Genomic DNA, 25,154 nt, shown 5'->3' on the forward strand with positions numbered 1-25,154 from the left:
ATTGTATAGGGATTTGGAAAAAATGTAAAACAAGCCCACTCATGAAAAATTATTTTGTTTTGGAAAATATGGTTCTCTCTCTCTTTTTTTTTTTTAAGATTTTATTTATTTATTCATGAGAAACAGAGAGAGAGAGAGGTAGAGACACAGGCAGAGGGAGAAGCAGGCTCCATGCAGGGAGCCCGACATGGGATTTGATCCCGGGTCTCTAGGATCATGCCCTGGGCCGAAGGCGGCGCTAAACCACTGAGGCACCCAGGCTGCCCGAAAATATGGTTCTCTTAAAAAAAAGAATACACTACTCATGCGAACATGTTTTGAGTTGTTTATTTTAAAAATAAATATTTTAAGAGTTTCTGTTTCAGTTTCAAATACATAAACACCAATAGATATAACTTAAATAAACAAAAGTTCTTCTGAGATCTTCAATAATTTTTCATTAGTATTAAGTGGGTGGGTTGGTCCTAAGATCAAAAAATTTGAGAAATGTTGTACTAATGAATGAGCTTGAGCTTTAACTTCACCCAATCAAAACGACTGGAGCTATATCACCATAAAGTACTGGTGGGGGGTATTAAATCTAATTTATTTGTGGAACCAAGACTATGCCCTGATAGTCCTAGGGCAAGAGCATCATACAGGTGGCTGGTTGCCCTGGCAACATACATGCAGCATAACCATCCAAAGGGGGAAAGGGAACCAGCAGAGGGTTTGGTTAGTAGAATGAGCTAGTCAACTGCCTTGTCATAACTGAGAGTAAAAGGTTATTGTGCTTTCATCGTATACTGGAGTATATGAGGAGGGGAAGAAGAGGTTACAAGCTAACTTAAGTATTACTGATACTTAATACTGATAGGGAACCAAGAGACAATAACCCAAAAGAGAGGACAAGGGATGGTATGGAAACATCTTCATACAAAGGAAATCGGAGCAAAAATATAAACCTTTCTAAATACCAAAAATTATACTAAAACAGAGAATAGAAGCCAAAAAATCCCCAGCTGCTTATATAAAATACACATACACCCCCCCCCCCCAAATAAACAATGGAACAATGACCACTTTTAGATGGTAATCTCTAGGGGAAGGAGGAGGCTAGAGTAAAGGACAAAACAGAAGCTAAACCTCTTCAAATACAGTTTGTTTTATAGATCTGACTTTGTAAGAATGTACCCTTCTCTATAATTACAAGTTAAAATAGATTTTTAAAAACTAATCTTCCTAAATTAAAAACAAAGTGAAACAAACGTATCTAAGTGATGATTCTCAGCTGGTGGCATAAGGAAAGGGAAGAAGGAACTACTTCAGAGATTCTCACAGCAATCCTGACTCCAGACCCTGGTGGGACACTAGGATGAAAAGTGCTCCAGAAGACCAACAACACAAAACTCCTTCCAACTGCTTTGGGTAATGGTTTGTTGACAGTGGGCTAGTATTGTTATTCGGGGACTGTAACTGGTGTATGTTGTCGGATAAAGAGGAAAAGTGATTGTGTGGACATTTCTGAATTTATCATTCACAGTGTCAGGGCACAAGAGGGTTCCAGCACAGGGAGAAGAGACATAAATCAAAGAGTAGAGAGCCTTGTAGTCATGAATATGAACTGAAAACCCCAGTATGAACTTATGTTTTTTATATTTAAAGACAACTTCCGGGACACCTGCATAGCTCAGTGGTTGAGCGCCTGACTTTGGCTCAGGGTGTGAGCCTGGGGATGGAGTCCGGCATGGGGCTCCCTGCAGGGAATCTGCTTCTCCCTCTGCCTGTGTCTCTGCCTCTCTCTGTGTGTCTCTCATGAATAAATAACATCTTTAAAAGAATAAGAAAAATAAAAAAAAATAAAGACAACTCCTAGCTGTGTCCACTGAGAACATTGAGCAACAAAGACTGACCCAGGAGCCCCCAGGAGCCCTGAGAACTCAGAATGAGGCTTTGAAGGGCTGTTTTCCACAGGATGAGACTAATGGAAGTCTGAACACTGGGTATTTATTAACTTTAGGGATAACTGATAATTTTTAAAACAGTGTGTTACTGATATTGGAATTATGCTTTTCAAAGAATCCGTGTATGTTTTAGCTATCCATACTGAAGTGCAGGGTGAGGACAGGGTTGGCTGACACAGGGTTGGCTGTGAGCTGACAATATTGGACACACAGTGGGTCATGTGGGTTCACTGCTTTTTCTACCATACACGTTTGAAATTCTGCATGGTGGGATGTGAAGAAAAAAGTACTAAGGAAATTCTGGCCTCAATCCTTTACCCCATCCAGGGTTGTTCTATTTGCTTTTTACCTTGTGAATAGAAGCCATTGGGAAAGGTGTAATAGGAGCAAGGAAAGGAGAGAGAAAGATGAATGGTGGGTGTCCTGTTTCCCCTAGAAATGTGTCCTGATCTTACCAATGGGGGTTAGTGATCTTGTGCAAAGACTGAAGTTTCTTCTTTGATAACAACTCTCACTATTGGATGCCACGTACCTGGGACATCACTGAGCGTTCTCTCGCAGAACTGCATTTACTCCTCAGTTTACTCCTCACATCACCCCACCTACCACACGAGGACAGAGGTTCAGGAGGCTAACTGAGCAGCTCCCAGCACTGGTGGGTGAGAGAACTGGGACTGAAACCAGGTCTGCATGACATCCATCGACTGTGCTGTGGGGTCTGCTCCATCGTCTCCATAGAAATCTAGTTACCTCACAGTACAAAACATTCAGCAATGAAAGCAGCACATCAGGCTCTTTTTAGTGAGAATTTCTAAAAACTGAGCTCCAGAAGATGGGCAATTTGAGAGACGTGAAGATGGGAGCCCAGCTGTGTGGCAGAAGGAGTTTATGACAGGGTTTGCATGGGACTAGAGGGCCGATGCTGGGCCAAATGCAGAGGTGACCCAAAGTCCCTGCCCATGTGGGTCTGAGAGCCCTGTGGAGGACGTGAAGTTGTCATGCACGCCTGAGCCACACAGGCAGCTGCCCAGGAAGCCAAGTGTGTGTGAATGAAGCTGAGTGTTCTGATCAAATGGAATATAGAGCAAAGTTCACATAAGCGTGTTTAATGACATGTTTCCTCACTACTGACTTACACAACTTGGCCTGAGTGCTTACCTCTTGGCATGAGTACCTACAATTAAAGCTACTTCTCATGCAGCCAAACGAAACATTTCTGGGAGAGGGGGGCATGGGGCAAGGCTGGAGTCTGTCCTGGAATCTCTGTGGGACTCAGAAGTGGTAACTGGTTAGTGTGTCCTGCTGGTCCCACCTCTGTCTGAAGCCTCATGTGATCTTCCCCTGCCCCTTCCACTAGGCATGCTCAGTGACTCACAGGGACCCCCAAGGGAACCTCCTCAGTCTCTCCACTGCGCCGGGCTGCTGGCTCCAGGCACACGGGGCCCCTGTCCCCCACCCACCCACCCGGGCTCCTTGCTTGTCGACACTCTCACCAGACTACAGGTCTCACCTGGAAGGCATGGACATACCTTACTCCTTTCATTGCCTCATAGGCCATCTAGGCACGTGGACGTCATCCAGGGAGGAAGAAAGGGCAGAAAAGGAAGAATGAAAAAAGAGGGTACATGGACACCCTAGAGTGCAGCCATGATGGGGAAGGATACCACATGAGGTCCCACTGCAGAAAAGTGCAAGTGAGAAGTTGGCAGGAACTGTGCTTTCTACCTTTTCAGGCCCAAATATGGAGATGCAGGAGCTTTCAAAGTCTTCTCCTAATCTAGCTGCTTTGAGGCTGGGGCTCTTTATTTCTGCCCCTAGAGTATAGTGCCTCTCCCACCACAAGATAAAATATCCCCAACTTAATCAGTGTGAAAGAAAGGCCAAAAAGACTGAAAAACCTAACTGGCCTACTGTTAACAATATGTAGTTATGGGGCAGCCTGTGTGGCTCAGCGGTTTAGCACTGCCTTCAGCCCAGGGCATGATCCTGGAGACCCGGGATCAAGCCCCACATCGGACTCCCTGCATGGATGGAGCCTGCTTCTCTCTCTGCCTGTGTCTCTGCCTCTCTCTCTCTCTCTCTGTGTCTCTCAGGACTACATAAATAAAATCTTTTAAAAAAAGACCCCCCAAACCCCCAAAATATTATGTAGTTATGTGCAGCTTAACACAACCACAGTTGCTTTATAAAAGCTACTGGGTGTCCTTGAGGAATGACACTGACAGTGACACAGCTGTAGTATGTGGAAACATCACTTATTTACACGACTCACTCCTAGGGCCACCCGTCTTCTCAGGGAAACTGAAGCGGACTGCGGACACTCCACACCCAGGGAGCCCCAGACACTCCTGGGGGAGCCGCCCTGCTGATGTTGGGATGCCTGACACCCACCTGGATGCTCTGAGGGCAGAGGCGGCCTTCCGACTCTGGCCTTGTCCCTGGATCGTTAGAGGCCAAGGTGTACTGGGGTCTGGGGTTCTTTGAGCATTAAAGATTAAAGATGTGCATGTAAAGCAGAGTGAGGCTATTTAAAGCTCCTGGCCACATCCGCAAAAACATGGAGACACAGACCTGGCTGGATTTCCAGTTCCTCAGGGACGCAATGTCCCTAAAGGAACTGAAGCCTCAGCAGGAGATTTCCAGCGCTGTCCTTCCCAGAATGGTGATTTGGGCATTTTCCATTCATACTTCTCAACCTGAAATGAGCCGAGCCGCGTGAAGCCCCACCTGTCTCCCCAGAGACCCGGAGTCTCTGGCCATTGCAGAAGGCGCCCCGGCCCCTCCGGCCTGTGTACAGCCGCTCCTCCGTGCAGTGGTAAATCACTCCAAATTCAAGCTGCGGGGTGCAGGGCAGGATGGAAAACAAAAGTGCTTCACTTATTTGACACAGAAAATAACACAGTAATTCAAAGGGGAAGGATTCGAGGTGTTATGACCAATATGATGGAAACTCCTTTTCCAAAGGGGATTGAAAAAAATAGTGTCTGAGTTCAAAACTGGACATGAAAGCACATGTCTTTATGAAAATAACATACTTAAACATATATTAAAACTCATATAACTTTATTAAAAATTAACCTTACAAGGGGCACCTGGGTGGCTCAGTGGTTGGTTGAGTGTCTGCCTTTGGCTCAGGGCATGATCCCAGTTTAGGGATCGAATCCCACATCCAGCTCCCTGAATGGAGCCTGCTTCTCCCTCTGCCCGTGTTTCTTCCTCTCTCTGTGTGTCTCTCATGAATAAACAAAATCTTTTTAAAAAATTAACCTCATAATCAAGCATTAGTAACTGAAAGTTGTTGAAAAGCTGAATTCTTCAGAAAAGCCTATGTTTTGGGGGCTGGGGAAGGCTACTTGTGACTCATGCATCCCCACAAGGAACCCTCAAAGCTGCTGACAAGTGAAGAATGAAGAATACATCTGTAAAGCTTATGGAATCAGAACTCAAGAAGAGCCAAGGAGAGGAGGTGATTCACCAAGGAGGGGTGCCCGGCACGGAGTGGGCGGACAGCAGCCTCCCAATCGGAAACAGTACAAGTAAAAAAATTTTTTTAAAAGGTGAGGATGGGGAAAAAATGCGGCCTTCTCTCATGTGTTTTTTCTTTCCTCTACCGACTCATCACTAGTCAGGGTTAATGAGAGCAACCTCGTGTGGTCTAGGGGCTGGCCATGTTTCCATCTCTCTGGAAAATGAAGAGAGACCCAGCCCAAGGCTCTTGGGAGAGTTTCAGCTGGCCTGGGGTGAGATCGACCACAGTAGAATGGACTCCTCAACAATGCAGGAAAAGGGTTTATTTCTGGGGAGGATCAGCCTTCCAGCAATGCTTAATTATCTTCCCTCCTTCCCACCACCCTGGCTTTAAGGGGATTCCCCTAGAACCAGGTAGGCCTCTAGACCTGTGCCCCCCGGGTGGTAAGGTGGCCTGGAGGTCTTTGCTAGCAGGAAGGAAGGGTGAGGAGAACCCTCCACATGGCCGGCCCACCTGCATGCAGTCACTCACACCAGGCTCACTAGCGCTGCAGGCCTTGCCATCAGAGACCTTGCCCACCCACAGCATTTTTGTCCTCCCTGCCCAGTTATGGACATGTGGTCATGAGCCCTGTGAGCTGAGCGTCACCCCAGGAGCTTACAGCTCAACTCCTAATTGGTCTCAATGACACCTAACAGAGAAACAAGAGAGCATTTGACTCCTTAATGAGATTTTGATATTAAAATTTTTACCTATCTTCACCCTAAGTACTTTTACACAGGTGTGAACTTCCCTCGGCCTCCATGCTAGGTAGGGAGTGGATGTTAGTGTTGAGGAGGAAGGCGAGGAAACAGTGCCCTAGGCGAGGTCTGCTTTTGGAAAATGCTGAACCCCCAGTCCTATTTAAATATAACTGTGGTGGCCACACAGAAGTGAGGGCTTTCTGAAGCATTACTGCTTAAATTGATTAATGCCCTTTATGCAGGTCCCACGATGTTGCTTAGCTGCAAGGGCGATGGGAACCCTGAAGCAGCCATGTTCTCATGCTAACAGCCAGGGAAAGACGAAGAAGAACTGGTGAAAGACTGGGATTCAAAACGTCCTCCAAAAATAGGACTTTCTTCTGTGTGTGACCAGGTCACATGCCCCAGGGGTTGGAGGGACACTAACGTGGACCATTTGCTCAGAACTTTCCCTCCCACGTTTCTCCAGCAGCATCATAGAAAGAGTGTGGTGGAAACAAGGACCCATCACCATGGGGATGGGCTGGCCACAGAGCTCCAAACCCACAACCCCCCAAATCAGCTTTCATTTGTTTACTTTCTCATATCTGAAAAACAGATGCTTGGATTTACTAGTCATGATTAAGGCACTTGACAAAGAAAAATAGGAGTATAAGGGTTGAACCCAATAACCCCCTTAGTATTGAAGGACAATACTAAGCCAGGCCCAAGGGGCTCAGGAGCCCTGGCTGGGGGACCCATCCACTGCATACCTCTTGGTTTACAGCAAATCCAATGCTTACTGCCACAGTGGGAAATCTGCAAAGAAAAACAGAATGGTTCACACTCTAAAACAGAAATGGGTCTCACGTAAACTCTCAGGAGCCTGTGTGCAGTATGCTATGCAGTATTGTCACTGAAAGCACAGAAGGACCTTTCTACACTGTGGGTGGGTTTGTTTGTTTTTTTAAAAATTACTTCCCACAATTTCGCTAACTGCTTCCAAGACAAACAGGCTTAGCAGACTGTGGGGTGTGTGATAGTCAGCCTTGAAAGAAAGCAGTATTCTGAAAGTCATGCAAGACTGATGTGATCCAACTATCACCATCAGGTACCCAGTCGAGAGGGACTTGAGTCATCAGCTTTCTGGTTTCCAGACGTAAAAGGACAGTAGAGACTCTGAAAAGGCCAGACCCATGTCCCTGGTGAGGAGAGGCCCTCAGGCCCTCAGGATGCGGCATCACAGCCTCCATGCAGAGGCCAAGTCTGCGTGACAATACCCCTCCTCACCCTGTCTTCTGAGTGAGCTCTCAGGCAGCCAACCGCCAGAGCCATCGGAGGCAGGTTGTGACACTGGAGATGGCATGTGGTTTTTATTTTGTGATTTTGTTGCCGCTGCTGTACCCCTTTGAAATAATCTCTCTCTTATGTGAGGCTCAGAGCTTAGCAGCAAGCAGGGAGGAGAAGGTGGGTCCACTCACCCACAGGGAAGCTCTGAGAGTAGGCCTGCCCGGAGGTGAGCCTTGACCAAGGCTGTGGCAGCCAGCACGGTCACCGGTGGTCGGCTCGCTGAGCAAGCACACCACACGCCAGGCTCCACTTCATACCCAGGAAAGCTCTCTCCCACCTGCTTCAGCCCTGACGCTGTTGGACACAAGAACGAACAGGAACCATCTGAGCTGCCGTGGCCAAAGGCTTCTGATGTCCTTGGGCCATGAGAATTGCGACACTGCGGCCCTTTGAAGGTATTCTGGAATCTGAGCGCCAGCACCACAGCTGGTTTCCAAATGACACTCTTCTCCTAGCTGCCTGTCTGTCCCCAGGTCCCATGTGCCTGGGGGCCACCAGGGCCCACAGGTGGATGTGTGGGCTCCAGCACGTTTCAGGGCTCAGCCTGCCCTGGCCCAGGGATGGCACACAGAGGTGACAAGCCAGACGGAAGGGCAGCTTCACTCAGCACCACACGCCTATGAGGGGAGACCTGAGGGTCCCCGGAATCGCTACCCAGGGTGGGGCGGAATCGCTACCCAGGGTGGGGCAGTGGGCACGCTGCAGTTCAAAGGAGTCTGTTGATGCCGTTGCTGTCAGCAGATGGCACTCTTCCATTGCCTCAAAAGGCAATGTGTGGGCACCACAGACTAAACTCTCAAGACAGGGATCCCTGGTGTAAGTGTAAGAAGGGCAGAACCGGGATCCTTGGGTGGCGCAGCGGTTTGGCGCCTGCCTTTGGCCCAGGGCGTGATCCTGGGGACCCGGGATCGAATCCCACGTGGGTCTCCCGGTGCATGGAGCCTGCTTCTCCCTCTGCCTCTCTCTCTCTGTGTGTGTGACTATCATAAATAAAATAAATAAAAAAAATTAAACTCTCAAGACAGCCCCCACTGAGGAAAGGGCGGTGATTAACACGATGGATCAGGATTACCTTACACACTTACACATAAACATGCTGTTTGAGGCAAGACACTGAGGACAGCACTGGAAGCGAAGCCCCCCCATTCCAGCTGTGCTCATGCTTTTTCACATTACTCTGGGAAACGGAGTATTTCCTAGCCACTTGCAGAAGGGGCTTACAAAATGTGGTCCTGCGCCCCTCGTCTGGGCTGCGTGCCTGTGAGAAATGCACGCCCCGGGCTGCCCAGCCTGGAGGGGGCTGGAGCCTGTGCCAACCAGCTCTCCAGGAGGCCTGACGTGTGTTCGTGTCGGAGAAGCAACCATCTGTGGAAACCACATCACATTCGCTGCTCCCGTGTCCTTGCACAGCTCTGATGCCCGCCCCACTGGGCAGAGCTTCCCAAGCAGAGGCCATGTCCCTATCACCTCCCCGAGCTCTGCAGCTCTCCTCTCCTCTCCCCAAGGACATCTCTGACCTCCTGAAAACCTACTGCTTTTGGCTGTTATTTGCTCAGTCAGATTAGGCCTGGCCCGCTGCCAGTGGGGGCTTCCTCATCCCGCCTCGTGATTGCATGAGGTCTGCTCTCATCCCCAAAGGCAGCCCTGGAGCGCCAACCCTCAGGTGCTGCTGTCTACACCCGGGCTCCTGCGGCTGCTACATGCTTGTTTCTCCAGGGGCTTTCTTAAGGGGTCCTTCTTCATTCAACGTTAACATTTTAAAGCTGACAAACACAATAGTTTTAAACAAATGAGTATTTCCTATATACTGTGAGAGCATCTCACCTACGCTGGAATACCTTTTTGAAAAAGATCAGTACAGGATCACCTGGGGGGCTCAGTCAGTGAAGCATTTGCCTTTGGCTTAGGTCATGATCTCAGGGTCCTGGGATTGAGCCCCACATCGGGCTCCCTGCTCAGTGGGAATTCTGCTTCTCCCTCTCTCTCTCTGCCCTTCCCCTTGGCTCGTGCTCTCTCTCACACTCTCAAATAAAGAAAACCTTTAAAAAAATAAATGAACTAAAAATAAAAAAGATCAACACATGATTACCTTTTTAATGAGACCATCAACCTACTAGAGGTTTATATACTCCTCCCTCAAAAAATGCTGTTTGGAAGACAGTCTTAGAGAAAAGGACAGGTATGGGACGCCTGGGTAGCTCAGCAGTTGAGCACCTGCCTTCTGCCCAGGGTGTGATCCTGGAGTCCCGGGATTGAGTCCTGCATCGGGCTCCCTGCATGGAGCCTGCTTCTCCCTCTGCCTGTGTCTCTGCCTCTCTCTGTGTGTCTCTCATGAATAAATAAATTAAATCTTAAAAAAAAAAGAAGAGGATGGGTTAGGACCAGAATAGGGGTGACCCATGCTTATGCTCACCTGTGCACAAAGTTGCAGGTGCCATCAATGGGGTCGACGATCCAGGTGGGGCTGGGGGTGAGCACGCACTTGGCTCCAGCGGCTGCAGATTCTTCTGCAATGAACCTGTGGCGGGCAGGAGCTTAGCCTGAGAAAACTCACCAAGAACTCAACACAAAGTACTTCAAGCTGCCTCCGGTCCCATCAAAGACAAAGCAGACACAGCAGAGATTTCATCATGGTTTCTCTAGGTCAAACACAGGCCGACTCTGTAAAAGCCCATCTATTTTTCGATCTGTCTGCTGGCCCACCTGCTCAGAAGGATTTAGAAAACATGAAGTGACACCTTGATGCAGGAGTTTTGGGAAAACATCAAGGCATGGGAGGGGGCCAGGCGAACAAATACAAGAATAAAGGACACTAAGAAAATAAAGAAACAGACCTTTTAAGGCAAAGCTAAACTCTGCTCTCACTCTAGTCTGGAAGAGAAAAGGTTGAAGACAAATGATAGAGGAAGGCTGGCCAGGGTGCAGGGCCCAGGGCTCCGGCGGCTTTAGCTTCCCGTCGGTAGTGCTGTGGCTGGGGTGGACTGCTTCACTGGACCTGAGGCACTCGATGTCACCTATAGCTGACACTTCCAGGTCTGTCTGCAGCCTGGCCTCCTCTGAACTGAAGACAAGGTGACAACTGTAACTGCCCACCATTCAGGCTCAAAAAGGAGCAGCCGTATCCCCTCAGAGGCCCTTTCCGTCCTGGTGTCTGGCCTACGAGCCCCTCAGTAGGCCACATCTTCCCCTTCATGCTCTGGTACCCAATCAGCCTGTAGGAACAGGGCCAGCCCAGCACTCAGGCTCATACTGCCCTGTACCAGCTACAGTGGACCCCGTTCCCAGCCCCCTCCTTTATAATTAGTCCTCTGTAGACAAGCCCCTTTGGGACCACCCACACTTAGCAGGCTATTTCCCGTCAGGAACCTGAACAAGGAAAACACATCCCTATCCAAAGCTTACATGACAGTGTCTGGGCCATGACTCATGTAACAAACCCAGGTCCACTAAGAGGGGGGGCCTCTGCCCCTGTACCGCCTTGTCGCACCAGGCCCCAGACCACAGCAGGTGCTGAGCAAACACCTGCTTATGTGTGAACCCAAGGCCTTGTGGAGAGCCTTCCATTAGCTTCTCAATGCTATGTCCATGTCTATACTGGAGAAAAAGGAGACCTGAAGGCAGTATATTTTTATAAGAAGGATAAATGAGTGAAACACAAGAAACATTTTCTGTCCTCCTGCTGGTATCTGGTGTGTTGTCACTTGTGGCCATCAGGCAGCTGCTGAGCCCCCGACAAGGCCAGAGTGGGGCCCTCCTGCTGGGCTTCGAAATGCTCCCAGAACCACTTTCTCCAGAGGAACCGCCTATCCTAAGATGTGGCAACAATAAGCTTGCAGATGAGATGGATACTGTACTGCCAGTAAAAAGACTGGGCTAGAAACCTCTGGAAGTGCTCCATCCAATATGGTACCAGCTAGCTACATGGGGCTGTTTGAAATTAAATAATTGAAATTAAATGCAATTTCAAAAAGCTATGAAGTTCCTTAACTCCCACTGGCTACATCTCAAGTGTTGTCTTTGCAACCCTGAGAGGGAAGAACCAATGCCATGCATTGTGACGTCCCTGTTCATCACTACAGCACTGTCACATGCCCCATAATTCATTTGGGACCACCTTTCCTATTCCACACATCAGGAAACTCATGCCCTATGTGCACACACACAACCATCTACCCCCTCTGTCTGATAAAGGATCTGAAATCTGTCAGTGTGTATGATGAGTGGACATGTATCATCTTCAGGTTATGTATTTCACCTCCACCCAGGTGCGGCCTCCTGGAGAACCCATGCAGGAGAGCCAGAGCACCAGGGATGGGGAAGTAAGACACCTGAGAAATCCATATCCCAACAAATGGCTCCCGTGCAGAAAACGCTTGGGTGAGCACAGTCTGCAACCAAAAGCCTACAATCTAGAGATGCATAGGACGCCAGTTCTAGCTTCTGTTTGCTTCTGGTCCCCTCCTCCCCTCCTCCACTGGGAACTGCCTCCCTACCATCATTTGCCCTCCTCGGGGTTTGGGTCATTTGTATCCTGTGATCCAGGCTGGCAGGTCTAGATGGTAGACAGAGCGTGATGAAGGACATGAAGTCAGAGAAGCCAACCTGGGCAGGCTGCAGCCAGGCAGTGAAGCCTGCACTCCTGACTGCAGCAGGAAGGCAGGTGATGGGTATGCAGAATCACTGATGATTACGCAAGGCATTAGCTCTGTCAGTTTTCTTGGCCAAAGACAAGGAATTAAATCTCCTTTCAATGTCTTCTTCTATAGCTACATGATTATCCTCCCATGCCATGACTTGTGATTATGTTTCTAAAGAAAAAGGGGTCATGGGATGCCTGGGTGGCTCAGGCCGTGATCCTGGGGTCCTGGGATCAAGTCCCACATTGAGCTCCCTGCAGGGAGCCTGCTTCTCCCTCTGCTTGTGCCTCTGCCTCTCTCTGTGTGTTTCTCATGAATAAATAAATTTCAAAAAAAGGATGAGAAAAAAAAGAAAAAGGGATCACACCCTAAAAACACACATAGACAGGGATCAGGTGCCAAATCTTAAATTGGGCACAAGGTCCATAAAGCAGTGAGGTCAAGATAGAAATGGAAGTGACTCACATCCAAAGAAAAATTCCCAGGAGCTGAGGAGGAATGTGGAGTTTTATTTCTTTTTGAACCTGATTTAAGTGGGAAGCTGGTACCTACTAGAGTTGGGGGGAGCCCTTGCTGGGGTCTCCTGGCAAGGAAGAGGGGAGTCTTCACAGGACTGGCAGCTAACACAAGCGTCAGGTAGCATAGCCTGCAGTGCACCAACGGGGCTTCCTAGGACACACAGGCAAGGAGGGCTGCTGGCTCACTAGCCCAACAGGTGGGACCGACATGGTCGACAGGGTCACCAGGCGGCCCGGGGAAGGCAGCACCCACAATGCTTCTGTTGACACAGCTTTTGTTCTGCACAGCATTTCCGATAAGCACTCAAAGAAATCACACGGAGCTCTGGACTTTCCCAGCAGTTGACTGATTATTCACACCCAAGAGTTCTCTTCTCTACTCAGCTGCCCGGGGCAACAGAGGGGAAGGAGTGTCCGTCATCTTGCTATTTGCTTTGCACCTGTGCGTGGCACTTTGGGGCAGGGCCCTGGACTGTGTTGACTCTTCTGAGGCACCAAAAATACCTCCCTGTTATGTGAGGAGAGATGTAGTTTATTCACTGAAACCTGACTGTTCTCGCTGTGGGGAGCCAGCACCTACAGGATGGGCGAGACCATTCTTCAGCTCTCTGCAGATGGACGTGCGAAATAACAGAGACCTTAATAAAAGCATTTGGACAGCTACATAAGATCCATAACATCAATAGAAAAAAAAATCCACGTGCCTAAATTTAGGGAGCTCAAGGGCCCTTTCACAAGCCTATCTAACATACAAGAGGAAAGCAGCCCCTGGGGCAAGGTTCAAAGCAGGGTAAGAGAATGATATTCTGTTGCATAATTTAACTACTCTTTTTTCCTTATAGTCCTAACAAACCCTTCTTATAATTCTGACGGCCAAGTGCATGGAGGCCTTTTTCTCTGGCTGGTTTGTTTACTCTGTGACAAGGTCAAGGTCACCCTGCAGTTCACTAGGGAGCCAGTTAATGCTCGTGGGCCTGGCCAGCATCGCAGCAGGCTCCGCTGTCTGATGACATGAGTGCCCAGCACAAAACTCAGTGGGAAAGGGGTGGAAAACAAGTGTATAGCCGGTGGTGGCTAGGAACGTATTTTTTCCAAGTCCAGGGCACAGAGGGCACGCTGCAAGGCATAGGAGTCACCACGATAGACAAGGCCGTGCCTGCAAAGGGGAGCCCAGGCCAGGACAGAGGAGGCAGCTAGGTGTCCTGGGCAGTTAGTTCCTCCCTTTGCCTCTGCTAACCCAGACAAAAGGGACATGGACAACGTGTATATAAATATGGTTTGGTGATACTACTGAACATTCCCAAAGTTGCAGAACTTGGATCTGAGTCAAAATCATCAACTAGAAACAGGTTCAGGCACCCCACAAAGGCAGGCCTGGATGGAGACCGGGCTAATGTGGTCAATGCCAATACTGGGCTTTAACTGTCAACCTGGACCTGCTCGTTTGTTTTATGTCTTTACCACCACAGGATGACCTTGGCTGGGTGCCTCAGTCCTAGAGGAGGAGGCTGAGATCCCAGGAACCAGGGTGAATTGCCAAAGCTGCGGGCAGTAGTAAATGGAAATCTTACAGTTCCTTGGTTTAGCATACTCCTGTCTCCCAGATTGGGGACCCAGACTTTGGATTTCACAAATGAGTACAATAAGATAATAAAACAGGGAGCAGGGACACCTGGGTGGCTCAGTGGTTGAGTGCCTGCCTTCGGCCCAGGGTGTGATCCTGGAGTCCAGGGATCAAGTCCCACATCAGGGTCCCTGCATGGAGCCTGCTTCTCCCTCTGCCTGTGTCTCTGCCTCTCTCTCTGTGTCTCTCATGAATGAATAAATAAAATATTTATAAACAAACAAACAAACAAATAAATAACAGGAAGCCTACACCAGGTTATTTCTTATTTTATTCAAAATAAAACAGTCGCAATCGTTAATATTATTTCATAAATGACTAAAAATGGGGACTGGCATAAGCTCAGAATAACACGGAGTCCTTCCTAAAAAAAGGATGATAGGCAAATTTATGCTAATTCATTGTTTAAGGGATATATGTAAATACTTTGAATACAGAAAGCTTACAGTATGCTATTTTACAATGTGTATGCAGTTTTCTCATCGCAAATTCATCAATTTGTCTATGATTTAAATCATAATTAAATCCTCCCAAATTCTTTTGAATCCTAGTCATTGGCAAAAAAAACCACACCACACTTGGCATAGATATGTTGAAAAATTATTTTATCTATTTGAGTTTTCTAGGCAAACTGAACAGAGTAGAAGAAGGACATCCAGCCTTTCTCTGGGTCCTGGTGTTGCCCTCAGAGCTGAGAAGCAAGTGGCAAAGAGCCAGGGGTGACCATGGGGCAGCCGCATCTCATCCCTCACAGCCCGACTGGCACTTTGGGAAGTACCACTCTAAATCACAGATACCTGGTCAGGTGTGTGCATCTGACTCTCCCAGGGCTCTTTCAGAGATGGAGGCCTGGCATTAGCCGGCTACAGAAGCCCAGGTGGGCCTGGCACACACCCTGGGTGAGGGCCAGTGCTCTGGGTCAATGGTTTTCCAAAGGAGCTTCAAAGTTTGGTGATCCTCTGGGGAATCCAGGCTGCAGGGTGGAGCGGCGTTGCTGGGGGAGGTGTTTCGATCACTCATAGAACATATTTGTCCCGGGATATGCAGCAATGAATATTTAAATACACTTTGTCAAATGGAATCCATGTCCCATATTGACACAAGAGTGGACCCAAACCACTGCTGCCAACACACACAATGTGTATGTCGTTTCAGAATTTGGTTTGTCCAGAGTGATCTAAATGAAACCTGCCGGGAGCCCGATGACTACGTCTGGTCTTGCGGCGACCTCCAGGGCTTTACTAGGACTCCACAGAGCTGAGCCAGCCCTTGCCTCCGCCACAGCCACCTGGGCCAGTACCACAGAAACCTCAAGTACCAAAATAGCTCCTCAACTAGAAACAGTTCCTTGGTTACTGCGGTCTTTCCCTCTCAAAGAATAAAAGCAATCTATAGAATTCGCTTGACATTCCCATTTAACTTCACGTTTCAAAAAGTTAAAAAATCATAAACATTTCCGAGCTTCTAAAATATTACAACAGATGTCAGGAATCCTGACTTCACACTGAATAAGGAAATAGGAAATAACAGACGCTCACACACAAAGGTTGTGGACAAAACAAAACAAACACGACCCATTGGCAGAGAGAATTTTGAAGGGAGAGCTGGTGACCCTGAGATGACCTAACCAGTTAGGAGGAAACAACAGGGAAGAAAGGAGGTATGTTTGAACACTGGCTTGACCCTTCTTTCATTTAATCATTCACAGGGAAAAACTTTACTGTGTCCACCCTGTGTCAGATGGATGCTGAGGGAGACTGCCTTCCATGTCTCTGCTCTGTAAGCCCATCAGCGATACATACCTAGAAATCCAAGAGTCCCTATCCAGCCTCCTCCGTGAGGACAGGGAGCCCTCCCACCCAGGTAGTGGTTTTCCAACTCTCTTCTGTAGAGCTCCAGGGATGAGGGAGGGCCTGAGAAGCCCCCATCCCCACCGGAGAGCTCAAGGGAAGTCCTCCGCTGAGGTCCAGGGTTCCCTTGGAACTAGATGCAAAATACTGCATACATATTTCAGTTTTTCTGGGGAAGACATTAATGGTTTGCATTGGAGTCTCCACACGGGAGCCCAAAAGGGTTAAGCACTTCTGCTCTGGAGAAGGTGGAGTCCTCATGAGGACCTGCTAGGGTTGGAGAGCAGCCTTCCCTATGGCAGACGCCAGCCTGCCGGGAAGAAGGCCTCACGGAGCACCAGTGGGGCGCACCAACAGGTGGTAGACCTGGGGCCACCAGGCTGACTCAGACAGGGAACAGAATAGAACTGGCTACAAGTCCCTCCAGAAATAAGCCAAGTGGCCTAGCAGAGGGGACACTTGCGCAACACTCTAAAACACTTCCCCTGAGCATGTTACAGAACTGGAGGCTTCTCAGTATTTATAAGGTAACATATTGACGTGAGTGTTGTCAAGATGACAGTAGGGTGGATGAAAACATTGTGTTTTCCATGGCAATCAACACAGGGGAGGCAGACTGTGAGGCCCCCTGTTTCACGCCTGCCCCCTGCAACCAGTGGCGTGGCACCCTGAGTTAGCCGCAGGCAGCATGTTACTGAGTCCCCTCCCGAGGGACACACCTACCTGTGTGAAGGAAACCTCTTCTGCAGCTCAGAAATAATTAAACCTTCCACGAGGTGATCTGTTTCTGTCACAAGGTCAGCAGCTGATGTTTTTGTTGAGACGCGTTTTTCCTCAGAAAGGGCTTTTCTGATGATCTGAAATAAAAGTACAGAAGAGTACAGGAGGCAGTTACCTGACGAGCACCCGGGTCCAACACATGTGCTCTCACCTCCTGCACCCAAGCTCTGAACCGAAGTAGGCGGTGGGTGTGGGTCTGAGGGCCATGGGCTGCTTCCATCACGGCGGCCGCCGGGGCCTTACATCACACCCCAGAACGTCTCTCGGGGCATCTAGCGAGCCTAACTATCCACTATTCTTTCACCAGAAAGAGGCTCACTTGTCCTACCTGTGGAGCAATTTTTCTCTGAAGGAAAAGAAAAACAGTGGTTCTAAAGAGCATGAAGCTCCTCTCAATGAAAGATGATGTCGCTGACAAACCTTTGCCCTCAGAGTCCCAAGAATTTGATTTCATTATAAAAACATTATCTTGGGCAGCCTGGGTGGCTCAGTGGTTTAGCACTGTCTTCAGCCCAGTGTGTGATCCTGGGGACCTGGGATCGAGTCCCACGTCAGGCTCCTGCATGGAACCTGCTTCTCCTCCCTCTTCTTGTGTCTCTGCCTCTCTGTGTGTGTGTGTCTCTCATGAATAAATTAAAATCTTAAAAAAAAATAAATAAAATCTTTAAAAAATAAAAATAATAAAAAAAAAGTATCTTGCATCATGTAGAGTGGACCATGCTCTTGCATCCAAATTATAAACGTTCAAATGGGGAGCCTTCGGAGAGAGTAAGGGGTACTCCACCAAGAGAAAGGCACTCTCCCTGCTGCTTCAGTCAGGGTACCGCTGAGCGGCCAAAGCGGATGTACACGTGGGCTGGCGCAGGTGCCAGTGCCTCCCTGACCCCAGGTCTGGGCTCACAGGTAGACTGTGGGTGTGCGAGCCCCAGCACTCCTGGGCCAGACCTGTTGCGGGCAAGTATAGAGGCACAGGGAAGAGGGGGCCTCCCCAGGGACCCCGGGAAGGCCCAGATGGGAGGGCAGCTGGAGTGGTTAATCAGTCACAGGGCACCCTGAGAAGGACCAGGTCTACTCTATGTAATAAAAATTACGCCTTCTCCAGCCCAGGCCTTGTCACGACCCAGTGTTTCCCTCAGCACGATGACAAAGACAGGACACCTAAAAACGACTTCAGACCTTGCCTTCCAAACTGGCTGCTACCCCAAGACCCCGCCTTTCCTTCCAGAGCACCATCACTCACTCAGCAACCTAGACTCCATGTTAGGTAATGTCTCCTGAGTGCCTGTTTCACGTCCCACTTGTCGAAGAGGATGATGGCAGGAGGAGACGACCCCCTAGTCTGTAGAGATGAGGGCTGCCCATGGAATTTAAAGACTGTGCAAGAGACCCCGAGACATGGAGCGATCCCCGTTTTTATGCGGCTCACATTATGGCCCCCTCCTAATGCCAGCCCCCAGAAGCGCTAGGCCTAGACAGGGGGCTCCTCTTGTTCATCTTGATGGCACACAGACACATACGACAGAAAATCTAAAGGGTAATTTTGTAAATAATGCAAAAGGCAAAGCATATAGCACTCCTGCAAAATCTGTGAATATTTCTGTGCCAGTCCCCACACTGCCACTGTGGCCTTCCTGTCCCCCCCTCCCTTTTTTAACGATTTTATTTATTTATTCATGAGACACACACACACACACACAGAGGCAGAGACACAGGCAGAGAGAGAAGCAGGCTCCACGCAGGGAGCCCAATGTGTGGGACTTGATCCCAGGACCCCGGGATCACCCCCCTGGGCCGAAGGCAGGCACCAAACCACTGAGCCGCTCCGGGATCCCCTTCCTGTTCTATTCGCAACATCCTGCTTAGTACTGTCATGCTAATCTTCTTAAAACATCAATTTGCACACAGTAAGTTCCCACCAAAGGAATCTCCACAAGTTCCTTGTTTATAAATTTGAAACTCTTCAAATCTAACCCCTGTATCATGGCCTTGTCCTCCAAGGATCCCTAAATCTTGGGTTAGTCCAGACCTTGGTTCCACAGGTCATGTGGCAGTGAGCTTGTATCTTGTATGACAATTCAGTGTGGCATGTCGGGGTGTCTGTGGTGTGTTTATACGTGCACATTTGTGATATATGTGTGGTTTGTACGTGTGCATGTGATGTGCGTGGTCTGTATATGTGTATGTGTGTGATACCTGTGCGACATGTGTGTAGGGAGGTGTGAAGGGAGTGTGTAAGGTTGTGTGTGGGGTATGTATGCATATAGTTCTAGGGAAGGAGAGAGGAAGACCAGAGGACATGCCACCAGTTTCTCAAAGTTCACTGTGCATGAGTCATCAGAGATCTTGCTGAAGTGAAAACTGGTTAAGAAGGTGTGGGGTTTGAGGTCTGACGTCTGCATTTCTGACAAGTTCTGTGGTGACACCGGTCCTGTGGGCCACACAGGAGTTGCTGGGCTGAGAGCAGGTTCTCAAACCCCAGAATGAGGACAGGTCCTCAGGAGCTGGGGTGTCCTGGGACCTCTGCCCTGAGAGGACACGGGTTTCCTCTTGCCCTTGCCCCTCTCCACATGTATTGTATGTAGAGTTCAATGTTACAATTCCAACCACGCGCCCTGTAGTCTCTGTGGCGAAGCAACAGTGATCTTTAAACATACGTCAGCTCCTAACACTTTAATGCTTAGAGCTGCCCAACGACCTCCATGGCTTTTAGGAAAAACCCCAGACCTACAAATCTCCCCTCCCACAGGCCACCCCCATGTTCACTATCCTTCGGCCACTCCGGTTTTCTGGCTGATGCTAACCAAATTTCTTTTTGTTCCAGGGACTTCATATTTTCTAGTCTATCCAAAATTTCATGCCATCTGAAATCATCTTGTTTGTCCCTCTGTTGGTAGTACGTCTCCCCAGGGAGCAGGCTGCTCCCTTTGGTTCCCTATCACATACTCCTTGCCTCTAGAATCGTACCTGGCATAGAGCAGGTGCACAAAATTTTTTTGGATTGTGAAGAAAATACACTTCAGCCTGCTTGAATAGACTGCACATTTTTCCCGACTGGACCACTAGTTTGTATGAACACGGACCACCTCAGTCTCTGTTTTGTCTTACTAAGGCTTTTTGGTTACCCTGTGAGAGTTAACATGTGTTTGGCATCTCCTCCTCCAGCCTCCATCCACGAGCCCCACCTCCTGGAGCCAGCCCAAATCTGCGTTAGGCACTCCTGTCCACTCACTGCACAGCAGCCAGAAGGGCTTGCTAAACCCCTGCCCGTTATCACGGATCTCCCCAGCATAAAGCACTTAGCAGCTCCCTAGCATTCTGAGGATACAAAACTCCCAATGGAAAACAACAACAACAACAACAACAACAAAACCTCCCAATGGTGGTATAACCACAGCTTCCTGAGACTTGACCTCCTAGCAGAGACTATTTGATCCCAAATAGCCAGTATCCTCTTCTTCCTTTCAGGAACAGAAGCCCCAGGTTGAGCAAGGTCAACAGTCCACATCTGTCTGCCTCTTGTGCAGGTAGGCCCGGCCCCGGGTTCTGCCCAGGAGGATGTGAACAGAAGGGATATGTGCAACTTCTGAGTCACATCCTTAAAAGGCCACTATTTGCACACTACTCCCTCCTGTCCTTCCCCCCTTGCCACCAGCTGATAATGTGTGGTGAGAGGTCAGCTTTGGTCACATGGGAAGAGAGCAACTCCTTAAGGCAACAAGTGACAGGGAACCTGGCAGGGACCTGACAGTCACCTGAGTGACTTGGAGAAGCAGAGCCCCATTCCCAGGCTTCTAACTGGGCTGCTGTGGGGAAGAGAAAGGAACCAGCCTTGCTTCTGTCACCAGTCTGTGAAGGAAGCCAAAGCACCAACTTACCACATGGGTCTCACCTAAGCTCTGCGTTCTCCTGTCCTGCCCCTCCTCACTCCATGACTGCTATGCCCCAGCCCAAGTAATCACTCACCCTCAAGCCTGCCCCCACAGAACCGCCAGCCTCCTCCTTGCCCGTGTGTTCTCTGTGACTCAGCTCAGATATCACCTCCTCTATGACAAGCCTCCGACTCCTGCAGGCAGAGCAGGGCATTCGCCCTCCCAGTGTGTAAACCACACAGCTGGCCTCTGAGACTCCGCAGTCGTCCACACGGGTGAAGGAGCCCCGCCTGGCCCCTGTATCCACCTCCCCCAAGTAGATTTTGCAGCCTAGGGAGGGGCTAGGTCTTGGGGAACATCTGAATGACGATTTCTCAGCTGCTACACACTGAGCTCACAGGTAAGGAAAGCTGAAGACTTCAGCAAGTGCGCTCCAGAAGCCGTATCTAACGGCCTTGGTGTTTACACGTTTGGTCTTCCCCATCCTGAAGACACCCGGCTCTGTTGTGTGGAGGAGACACGTGCTCAGGGGCCTGTGTAGGCAGTGTGGGCAGTGTCCGATGTCATCTGGGCACGGCGGACCCAGGCCCCTCACTACAGATCACATCGGGGAAGGGGAGATTTATGCATTTGGGAGGAGAGTCTCTAATCATGTTATTTTTTTTTTTTAAGATTTTATTTACTTATTCATGAGAGACACGGAGAGAGGCAGAGACACAGGCAGAGGGAGAAGCAGGCTCCATGCAGGGAGCCCGACGTGGGACTCGATCCTGGGTCTCCAGGATCAGGTCTATTAATGTTTACTACTCCTGTGCTCTGATTGTTTCAATGTGGGCTCGTGTCACGGAGCTTCCATACGCCCATGTCCCCTCACAGCACAGCAGGCCACACCGCCTACCCTGCTCCCCGGCAACTTGCAGGTGCTATGGCCAGCCCTGTCGCACCGACTGCTGCTCCTTCAGGGCCTGGATCCCACCCACTGGGACCCCTTAATTCCTCCCTCTCATCCAGTTACACACTCAAGGATGTAGATTCCATTTTTTTTAAAAAAAGATTTATTTATGTATTTGTTTGTTTATTTATTTGAGACAGAGAGAGAAGGACTGTGAGTGTGAGAGAGAGAGAGAGCACGAGCAGGGTGAGGAGAGAGGGAGAAGCAGATGCCCCACTGAGCAGGGAGCCCGACGTGGGGCTCCATCCCAGCACCCTGAGATCATGACCAGAGATGAAGCAGATGCTTCACTGACTGAGCCCCGAGATCCCATTTCTGAGTGACATCCCCAAACTATGCTGACCTTCCCGCACTGCCTGTATCACCTGCCCACGTTGCTCTGCTTCCCCACCTTCTCTGTCTTGCTCCTTTGAAGCGCTGTCCACCTCATGCACAGCAGCTCTATGTCCTGGAACCCCCTGCGCATTGTTGGGCCCCCCAAGAGGACGGCAGGCCCGTGTCCTTTGGGGAGAACCTCTGTGGCCAGTCTGCACAGCACTCATCCCCCTTGTCACTCTTAGTTCTCCCTTCCACAGTTTTGTCTTTGGACGCGATGTCCCTTCCTCCTGTAGTGGCTGACCCCGTCTTTCCTGAGGACCTGCTCACAGCCCACTCCTCCAGGAAGCCGCCCCTGGAAGCCCTCAACCCTCTCAGCCCGGGTGAGGCCCTTCTGCTCGGCTCAGGGGTTCCCGCAGCACCTGACACATCCCAGTCACCACACACACCATCACGGGGAGGCACTGCCAAGGCTCATCCACTGGACGCTTCTGGAGGGCAGGAGGGCTCTGCCTACCACCTGAGCGCCCCTGGGGACACCGGACAGGTCCTGCCCCGCCCCTCAGGCCCCAGGCCCAACAAGGCAAAAGGCATCGTAATGGACTTCCACACTCAAGCGGATTCCCAGGTGTGGGGAAGCTGTGTAAACTAGCCTCCTTTCAGTGTCCCAGGACTCGGAAGCTCTAGTTCTTCGGGGAGGAACTGCACGTGAGAAATTCCTGTATGGAATGCAATTCCTACTTGGGCCCATCTCATAACATCAGTAGGGAGAACAGACGGTGCCCCTACAGTTTGGAATCACGCAGGTCTGAATTCCAGCTCCACCCGGGAGACCAAGGCGGGGAGTTGTCACTGAGCTCCTGGGAGCCCTAGTGCCCTCCTCTGCAGTAACAGCCTCACCTCAGACACCAGGAGGTTGCAGGCAGGAAAAGAGGACTCCTAGGTAATGGCCTCGAACACAAAATGACATACACACCTGCAAAGTTCTGTGCCGCCCTGATGTTCCTGAGAGCAAATCCTGCCAGACCTTCATGACTTACAACAGAAAAACAAAAGCCTGTGCACAATGTACAGATCTCAGGTGGGATGACAAAATGCTGGGTTAAGAAAAGTGTAATTCATGAACGTTTCTACACTGCAAGGAATGGTGGTGAGAGAGTGCTGTGCTTTCTCAATAAATCACCAGTAGACTCAAGCGGCCGGGCCTCTGGCCACAGGCCCATCTGCCGGGGAAGGCCCACGGGGCTGCTGGGACAGGCCCTGCTAAAGCCCTTTACTACAGCTATTTTTGCTCTTAGGGAACTTAAACTTTCTCACTCTGCCAGCAGTAAGTCAGCATGTGCTGTTATTTAATTAATGTTTTTTCAGCAGCTCACTAATGAAGCATGCTTCATAGACCTCCTGGCCTGGGTCTTTCCCTCCAGATAACATTCCATTACTGTGTAATACATAAAATACGGGCCTTTAGTCACTGACACCTGCATTTCAAAACTAAAGGAAGGGTCGCCCCCAGCTACAGTGTCAGAGGCATCACACACGGTCCTGTCCTGATCCTCCTTCTTGCCTGCACTCCGTCCTGACTTTGTATTACTGCCCCCAGCAGTAACACAAGTACCCAGTACAGCAAGTACCCAGAACTACAGAGCAACCTGTGTGTGCTCCAGAAGCCACAGAACAGCACCCCTGAAGAACTCTGCCGGAAGTGGGGCTTCCAACATGCAACGGGTCTTTCCTCTGCTGGGCTGGGAAAAGGCGGCTACTGGAGGCGTAGTCCTAGTGATACTGACTGTACACTTCAGGTTCTTTTTTTTTTAAGATTTTATTTACTTCTTCATGAGAGACACATGACAGAGAGAGGCAGAGACACAGGCAGAGCGAGAAGCAGGCTCCATGCAGGGAGCCCAGCCTGGGACTTGATCCCAGGGTCCTGGCCCAAGGCAGATGCTCAACCACTGAGCCACCCAGGTGTCCCTACACTTCAGGTTCTAGACAGATCTGAGCACAAGTGAGTGTGATGTGATGGCTCATTTTGTGCGTCAACTTGACTGGGCCACAGGGTACCCAAAGTATTCTGTCAAATGGTTGTCTGGGTTTTTCTGCAAGGGTGTTTTTGGGTAGGTTAACATCTTAACCAGTAAAGCTGATTGACCTTTGTAATGTGGGTAGGTCTCATGCAATCGGTTGCAGGCCTGAGCAGAGGGAGACTGATGCTGCTGCTCTGCGAGAGAACTCTCCCGCCAAATGCTGTTGGACTTCATCTGCAACATCGGCTCCCCTGGAGAACCCTAACACACAGGACAATCAGTAAAACCTACAAAGTGAATCCTGCCTGGCTATCACATGGTACAGGGGGCAGCAGGTAACATCTGCTAATACCTCACAAATGACCTTTAGCCATGGGAAGGAGGAGGAGCTGGTTAAAGCAGAGGAGGGCCATGGACATCAGATTCTCCTGGGGTCCCAGGCCAGCGAATCTCAAAGCTCTCCATGTAACTGCCTCCCTCTCTAGCTTCACGGCTAAGTTTCCTGCAACTTGCCATTTCTACTTTCTACACTCCCGTCACCCCGCTGTCCATGGTCCTCCTTGCACCCCATCATGACTCTGAACAAGCTCCATCAGGCACCTGGCCACCTCGTGTGTCATATCCTGAGGACACCCTCACCCATGCCTCAGCGGCCTTTTCTGTGTTGTCTGACTCTCTCCACTTCAGACCGTTCCCTACAAGTGTCCAAGAGCTCACTGGTCCCTGGCCCCCACCTACTGGCCCATGGCCGGGCCATCACCCTGCTGGCACTCACACCTGCTGAGGGCTCACTCTGTCCCGGCACCATTCCAAGCAGTCACACATACCAACCAGTGACTCTCACAATAACTGACGGTAATAATGATCTTCTCATGTGAAGGATGAGGACAATGAGGCACAAAGAAATGAGGAAAGTGACCCATGGTCACAGCTGTGAGTACAGGTAAAGAGGTTCCACAACAAGCACTCCAAATCTTGCCTTGTTGCCTGGAGGCAGCACCCTAGGACTCCCTAGTTCCCTCATGGTGTGGAGTTCTCCAGCACTGGAATTCACCCAGCTGGAGCCAGGAAGCCAGGGGCTCTCCACAACAAGGTCTCCGT

At 49.8% G+C, this 25,154-nt stretch overlaps 1 protein-coding gene across 3 annotated transcripts in view; it reads right to left on the minus strand.

Moving 5' to 3' along the window:
• IMPA2 (inositol monophosphatase 2) overlaps positions 1-25,154 on the minus strand; it is a 45,171-nt gene that overhangs the window by 11,017 nt on the left and 9,000 nt on the right. For 2 of the 3 annotated variants that reach the window (XM_077899907.1, XM_077899908.1), the window contains exons 2-5: positions 16,837-16,970; positions 9,898-10,002; positions 6,908-6,953; positions 4,671-4,779 (exon numbers count right to left, since the gene is read on the minus strand). In XM_077899907.1, coding sequence (XP_077756033.1) covers positions 4,671-4,779; positions 6,908-6,953; positions 9,898-10,002; positions 16,837-16,970 — 394 coding nt within the window. Of the gene's footprint in view, positions 1-4,670; positions 4,780-6,907; positions 6,954-9,897; positions 10,003-16,836; positions 16,971-20,856; positions 20,992-25,154 lie in introns of those variants that run through there. The other variant, XM_077899906.1, reaches the window with a different exon arrangement.

Source organism: Canis aureus, chromosome 6 (genome assembly GCF_053574225.1).
Source record: "Canis aureus isolate CA01 chromosome 6, VMU_Caureus_v.1.0, whole genome shotgun sequence".
Taxonomy (NCBI): domain Eukaryota; kingdom Metazoa; phylum Chordata; class Mammalia; order Carnivora; family Canidae; genus Canis; species Canis aureus.